Genomic DNA, 6,932 nt, shown 5'->3' with positions numbered 1-6,932 from the left:
ATTCAGTGCAACCTCCCAGAAGCCACTTAGAGGCCCCAAAATTGTCAAAAAGCAGCAGGAGCCTCCCCAAAAGCAGCTCCTAGATTTCCTCCTGGGATTGCCCCACTCCAAGTTCCCAAACCACCGCAGCCCTCCCAAACTTCATCCCACCGCAATGATGCCATCCCATCCCATCCCATCCCATCCCATCCCATCCCACCCCTCCTGGACACCAATTCCCCTTCTGTGGCTCCTGACTCCCCACAGCCGGGCCTTGGGGCTGACGGATTGAGCCATTTGGGGCTGCCATCGACACACTGGGGCTGGGATTGAGATTATTGGAGGCACCCGCTCAATCCCTCCATCCCAAATGGGAGCTTGGAACCTCTCCTCAGCCCTTGCTGTGCCCATGGGCTCACCTCAAGTCCCAAAATGACAGCCAGGGCCCCACAGCCCATTCAGAACCTCTCAACATTGCCAGAAACAGCAGCATCCTTCCCAAAATGGGCTCCCCGGCTCCCTGACAATAGGTCCCCCTTCCAAGTACCAGAGCCCCCCTCTCAGAACCCCTCCCGAAGCATTGGGGGGACCCCAAAACTGCCTCAGGAACGGGACATACCCTGACATCCCTTCAGGAATGGGGGATACCCCAGAACCCACTCAGCAACGGGGTTCCCCCGGCCTCATCATGCGCAGCCTTCAGCTGGCTCAGCCAGAGCCCATCCCGCCCTCAGCAGCCCCAGCCCAGCCCAGCCCTCCTGGGCAGGAAGCCCCAATGGCCGAGCCGGCCTGGGACACTTGCAGGGATGCGGGGGCAGCCGCAGCTTCTGGGGCCAGCCTGTGCCAGGCCCTGAGCGCCCTGCCAGGGAACCATTGCTGCCCCACATCCCATCTCAGCCTGCCCTCGGGCAGCGGGAAGCCGTTCCCTGGGGCCCGGCCCCGCAGGCCCTTGGCAAGAGTCTCTCTCCGCCAGCAATTGCTGCTCCTCCCTGCTGCGGGGCCCGAGCTGCAAGTTGATTTTCTGCCGCTGGCCCCGGCCCAGCCCCGAGCCAGGGCCAGCACCTTGCAAGAACTGCCCCCAGCAGAGCTGTTCCCTCCTGCAGTAGTTACACCTGCACACCCACAGCGCCTGAGACTGCAAGCAATGAGCATTCCCTGGGCACATGTGCAGCCCAAGCAGCTCGAGGACAGCCTTGCAGCAGGACTGCTCTCAGCTGAGCCAAAAAGGCCCCTCTGGCAGCTGCAGGGCCATTGCAAAGGGCAAGGGCCAGAGCCTGGGCCCACGGGGGAGGAAAGGGCTCTGAATTCCCCTGCCCTGGCACAGAAACCCTGTTCCCAGGCTGCTTCCCACACAGGATTCCCCTGGAGGGCTGCGGAAAGCTGAGAGGCAGCTCTGGCTTCTCCACTTTTCCTGTGCTAAAGCTGCCTGGCAGACGAAATGGAGGGACAGCTCTGGTGGCACAATCCCTCCCGGCCCAGGGCACAGCGCTGGGAAGGTCTTTCCGTGCCGAGGCTTTGCTGCGGCCAAGGAAAGCTCCTGGCTCAGGGTCACCTTTCCTGCTGGGCCAGACCCCCCGAGTGGCCCAGCAGCAGCAGAGAATTCCAGCACAGCCCCGGCACGGGCAGGGCGGCCCTGGGCGGGCTGCGGGAGCCGGCAGCGCCTGAGCTCAGAGCAGCTGAGCCCGGGGGCTCTTGGCCAAGGCTGAGGCCCAGCGAGCATTTCTCAGGTCGCAGGGCGGCCTGGAAAGGTGCTGGGGGGGATCATTCACCCCCCAGTGCGGTCCCAGTGGCTCCCAGGATTTCCATGTCCGTGCTCCCAGCACTGCTCCCAGCCCTGATGCGTGGGGATGGGAATGTCCCGCTCCCTTCCCGGGGCAGGCTCACACCTGAGCCAGGTGTGCAGGGCAGGACCTTGCCCTGAGCCCAAGCCCTGTCCCCCCTGCAGGATCTGCTTCCCATCGGCCTCTTCCTCCTGCGGCCCCAAGCCCAGCTCGGTGCTGAACGAAGGGCGCTGGGCCGGGGTCATCCCCCGGCGGGGGCTGCGCACCCCCTCTGCCCCCTCCCCAAATTCCCTCCCGGGGCAGCAGGGGCTGGCTCAGGAGCCCTGTGGGCAGGGAAAAGGGGGTGACACCGGGATGGGGGGGTCACACACGCTCTGGGGGGACACACATGGCCCCTGGGGACCCCCCTCACCTTCTCCTGCAGTGCCAGGAGGATGAACCCCAACATGGAGCCCCTGACCACCAGCACCATCTTGGGGGTGGGGTCTGGTGGCAGTTTTGGGGTCTGGGGGAGAGGACAGATCTGCCCTAAAACCCCCTCCCAGCCCCACAGCCACTCCTGGACACCTCAAACTGCCCCACAGCTCCTGGCCAGGACTCCCCCAACCACTCCCTGCATCATAAATGACCCCAAGAACCACAAAATTCTCTCCAAGACAGACGGCCCAGCCAAGATCACTTAAACTCTCTCAGAGACCACCCTAAAAGGCCCCTCCAAGAACCACAAATGCCCTCAAGAGACACAAAAGCCCCTCCCAGTCCCCCAAGGCACCCCTAGACCCCCTCCCACCCCCCATGGCATCGACCAGGACAGGCTGGGGGACAGGAACATCCACAGCCCTGAGCAGCTCAGGCACTTCAGCAGCGATTTGGGCACTTTTGGGGGGGACACCCTGGATGGGCAGACCCAGGGCAGGGACTGGGACAGACAACCGGAATTCCTGGAGAATAGATGGGCTCAGGTGGACACGTTCTGCCAGCACAACTGTGAGATTGTGGCCCCAATCTGCCTGGCTTTGTGGCTCCACAACACTCAGATCCTCCCGAATATTCCCCTGAACCGCAAATTCAACCCCAAATTCAGGTAAAATGGTGCCGCTTTAGATCTCTTTGTTTAATTTCTTTATTTCTACCTCAATTTTGGTTGTTTCAGTGGGATTAACACAGAAATTACTTAGGTTGCAGAAGATCTCCAAGATCATCCAGGGTTGCTTGATACCACCAGAGAAAACAATTGGACAGAATAGATGAAAATTTTAGAGTGTAACGGTAAAAAATCAGCTCTTCCCAATGAATTTCCAATGTTGATCTGAGTCCCGATGGATGTTCCTGCCCCTGCGTTCACCCAGGTGCCTACAGGGATCCAGGAGAACGTGGAGAGCACCAGCCAGGGGTCTTCCCAAACTGGATCACAGGGAATGTGGGTCACCACGGCTCTGCCAAACGTGGCTCCTCTGATGGGAGATGGATTTGGAGCAGAGGACAAAGCTCTTCCCGCAGTCGGGGCACTCGCAGGGCTTCCCTTAGCGGTGCCTCCGTTGGTGTCTGGTCAAGTGAGAGCTCCTGGAGAAGCTCTTCCCACACTGGGGACACTCGTAGGGCCTCTCCCCGGTGTGGATGCACCAGTGCCTGATGAGGGTGGAGTTGTACCTGAATCCTTTCCTGCATTCGGGGCAGCGGAAGGGCCTCTCATCCGTGTGAATCCGCTCGTGCAGGAGGAGACTGGAGCTGGTCTGAAACCTCTTCCCACACTCAGGACACTCGTAGGGCCTCTCCCCTGTGTGGATGCGCTGGTGGCGGATCAGGTTGGAGCTGTGGCTGAAGCTCTTCCCACATTCCCCACACTCGTAGGGCCTCTCCCCGGTGTGAATGTGCTGGTGGACGATCAAGTGAGAGCTCCTGGAGAAGCTCTTCCCACACTGGGGACACTCGTAGGGCCTCTCCCCTGTGTGGATGCGCTGGTGCTTAACGAGGGTGGAGTTTTGATTGAAGCCCTTCCTGCATTCGGGGCAGCGGAAGGGCCTCTCATCCGTGTGAATCCGCTGGTGCAGGAGGAGACTTGAGCTGGTCTGAAACCTCTTCTCACACTCAGGACACTCATAGGGCCTCTCCCCAGTGTGGATCCTCTGGTGGTTGATCAGGTGGGAGCTCCACCTGAAGCTCTTCCCACATTCCCCACACTTGTGGGGCTTCTCCCCATCGTGAAGCTGCTCATGAACCACCAGCTCTGACCTCTGGCTGCATCTCCGGCCGCCTTCCCGGCACAGGGTGGGTCTTTCCTCCTCAGACCACCCTGGGCTGTGTTTGCAGCCCCTCCTCCTGCGGGATCTCCGGAGCTTTTCCTCCCCGTTGGATTCCTGCGCCGTGGAGCCGCTCAAAACGGCCTCTTCCACCAGGTTCTGCCGTGGGGATTTGTCCTCCCTGGGCTCCGTCCTCAGCTCCTTGTCTGGGGGAGGAAGGACAAGGAGAGGATGGGATTTGCCTCCGTGCCACAGGGAAGGGGAAGGAGATCCCCCCAGTCCGTCCCCGGCAGGACGGCGTCGGCAGCGGGGTTGTCCTGCAGCCGGGGGCGATGCTGGGCTGGGAGATGGAGCAGGAGAGAGGGGGAAAGGGGCACTGACTTCCTCCTCACCTGCCTGGGGCTCCCGGGGCATCTTCCTCTTCCTCACAGCCTCCTCCTCCATCCAGCCAAGGGTTGGGAATGGGAAATCCTGGTTTGGGGAGAAACAAGGGATGAGTGTGTTGGGTTGGGGCTTCCTCCTGCCCAAGTCCACCTCTAGAAGTCACTGGGTACCTGGTGTCCATAAAACCAACAAAAAATCAAGAGTGACTCCAAAAACGGCCTCCAGGAGTTCCCCCTTTCCAGTCTCCTCACTTTGGGGTTCTGGGGGTCCCCCTTGTCAGGGCTGCTGGGGGTCCCCTGGGTCCTGGGGATCCCCCTCTCCGGGGTCCTGCTTAGGGATGCTGGGGGGTTTGGGGATCCCACAGGTCCCTTTTTTCCTGATTCTGCTTTGGTTCCCAGAGGTCCCAGGGTCTCCCTCTTCAGCCTCCCTCCACTCCAGGCACTTGGGGCTCCCCCCTCTCCTCACTGCCCCTTTTAGGGCTGAGGGGTCCCAACCCCACCTCATCTCCAGGCCCCCCACCTTTCCAGGATCTTGGGGGTCCCCCAGCTCTGGTATCGTCCCTCTCTGCTCTCCCCACTCCAGGGGTCCCGTGTTCCAGCCCCCAGCTCTCCTGGGGATCCCCAAAGCCAATGTCCAACCCCACCAGGACCGGGCAATCCTCACATGGACCCCCCAAGACCCCCAAGGGGCAATTATGGCTCAGCTTTGGAGTCCTGCAAGATCCACATATCCCAAAAAATCCCTCCCACGGACATGCAAGGACATCTGGGGCTCAATTCCAGAATCTGCAAGCTCCAAACACCCCTCCAAAAAAACCCCTCCTGCTGACCCCCCGATAGATTTGGGGTGAGCTCCCCCTCCCCGCTCACCTGCAGGATGGGGGGGAAGATGCTACCGGGGCTGGGGGTGCTGCGGACACAGTGGGCGGGTGGTGGAACCTCGTGGTTCTCCAGCTCCTCCTCCTCCTCTCTCCCTCCTCTTCCTCCCGCTCCTCCTCCACTCCCACCCTGACCCCCCTTTCCCACCCCCTCTGCCCCACGGCTGCCGCAGCACCGGCTGCTGTGTGGGGGGAGCCCCCGATCAGCCCCAGGGATGGACAGGGGGGTTGGGGACCCCCCCAGTGCGGATCCCTCCCTTCCCCAGAGCCCCAGGGAATCGCTCCAGGGCTCAGGTGCTGGGGGACAGGGCTGCACCCCCATGGAACCGCTCTTCTGCTGTCCCAACCCCACCTTTCCCTCCCCTCTCCTCCCCTTTCTCAGCGTTCCCCCAATCCACAGCCCCATTCCAGCTCAATTTGGGTGTCCCATCCCCACCCCGCTTTGCTTGGGGGTCCCAGCCCCCTCTTCCCCCCCCCCCCCCCCCTTCTGCACCTTCCCCATCCCCAATCCCCACCTCCCCTTCCCCGGCCTTGGTTTTGGGGGTTCCAGCCCCCTCCTGCTCACTTTGGGGGTTCCATTCCCCATTTCGCTCAATTTGGGGTCCCAGACCCGCCCCCCTTCTCACCGCTCACCCCGCGCCCGGGGGGGCTCCCAGCACCACCAGTGCCACCAGTGCGGCCCCAGCTGCCCCCACACGCCCCATGCCCAGCGCCGGGCGCTGCCGACAGCCCCAAAGCAGCCGCGCTGTGCCCTGGGGGGTCCCCAGAGCGGCCCCGCCCCGCACGGCACTGGGAGCACCAGTCCGGACCAGTGCGGAGCGCGGGCGGGCGGCATCAGCCGTGCCCGGGCAGGGCCGGGCCCCGCGGGGCTCCCGCCCGCACTCGGCCCCCGCCGGGACAGCGCGGGGGGGCCCGGCCTGGCCGCCCCCACCTCCCCCTCCCCAAATTCCGCTCCGGGGGGCGCTGGGGGCGGGGGGGGCTCAGCTGGGGCCAGAGGTGCCGGAGCCACGTGTCCCCCGCTGCCAGCACCGCCCCCTCAGGATTAGGGGTGCCCCAAAACTCCCTCGGAGCTGGCGGATACCCCGCAGGCCCCTGAGGACTGGGGTCCCCCCGGCCTCATCATCCCCAACCTTCGCCTGCCTCATCCCAGGCCCCATCCCGCCCATCCCCCTCCGCCACACTTCATCTCACACCCCAATCCACATCCCACCCTTCCCGGGCCCCATCCCGCCCCATCCCATTTCTCCCGGCAGCCGCCACCGGGACCCCCAAAACCCCGCGTGCCGGGGGCTCCCCAATATCCCCCAAGGGGCATTTGCGACTCACATTCGGAGCCCTGCAAGATCCAAACATCCGCCTCCCCTCCCCCGCCCCACCAAACCCCCCTCCCCCAGGCACCAACAAAGATATTTGGGGCTCGGTGCTGGAATCCTCCAAGCTCCAAAAATCCCCTCTCCCGAAACAACCCCCGGCACCGCCCAAGATATTTGGGGCGAGCTGCCCCTCCCCGGTCACCTGCGGGATGGGGGGAGCGGTGTTCCCGAGGCCGAGAGCTGCGGACACAGAGAGCGATGGATGCACATGGAGGCTCCTCTTCCTGCCCCCTCTGGCCCGCCTCTTCCTCCCGCCCCTCCCCCTTTATCCCTCCTCTTCCTCCCGCTCCTGCTCCTC

At 63.3% G+C, this 6,932-nt stretch overlaps 1 protein-coding gene across 1 annotated transcript; it reads right to left on the bottom strand.

Moving 5' to 3' along the window:
* Positions 1-3,283: 3,283 nt before the first annotated feature.
* On the bottom strand, positions 3,284-5,972 carry LOC138101738 (zinc finger protein 501-like). Its single transcript, XM_068999521.1, has 4 exons — positions 5,895-5,972; positions 5,254-5,293; positions 4,393-4,471; positions 3,284-4,206 (listed from the first exon to the last, which is right to left on the bottom strand). The coding sequence occupies exons 1-4, from the start codon at positions 5,963-5,965 to the stop codon at positions 3,284-3,286; spliced, it is 1,113 nt and encodes a 370-aa protein (XP_068855622.1). The 5' UTR covers positions 5,966-5,972.
* Positions 5,973-6,932: the final 960 nt, after the last annotated feature.

This window comes from Aphelocoma coerulescens, unplaced genomic scaffold (assembly GCF_041296385.1).
Source record: "Aphelocoma coerulescens isolate FSJ_1873_10779 unplaced genomic scaffold, UR_Acoe_1.0 HiC_scaffold_46, whole genome shotgun sequence".
NCBI lineage: Eukaryota > Metazoa > Chordata > Aves > Passeriformes > Corvidae > Aphelocoma > Aphelocoma coerulescens.
This window is presented reverse-complemented; position numbering and strand designations above follow the sequence as displayed.

Excerpts from the sequence above, each read along its gene's own strand:
- LOC138101738 (XM_068999521.1), bottom strand. The coding sequence starts at position 5,965 with ATGGGGCGTGTGGGGGCAGCTGGGGCCGCACTGGTGGCACTGGTGGTG. Across the intron at positions 5,294-5,894 it reads GGAGCCCCCCCGGGCGCGGG|CACCCCCAGCCCCGGTAGCA; the intron begins GTGAGCGGTGAG and ends CTGTGTCCGCAG. Across the intron at positions 4,207-4,392 it reads GCCCCGGGAGCCCCAGGCAG|ACAAGGAGCTGAGGACGGAG; the intron begins GTGAGGAGGAAG and ends TTCCTCCCCCAG.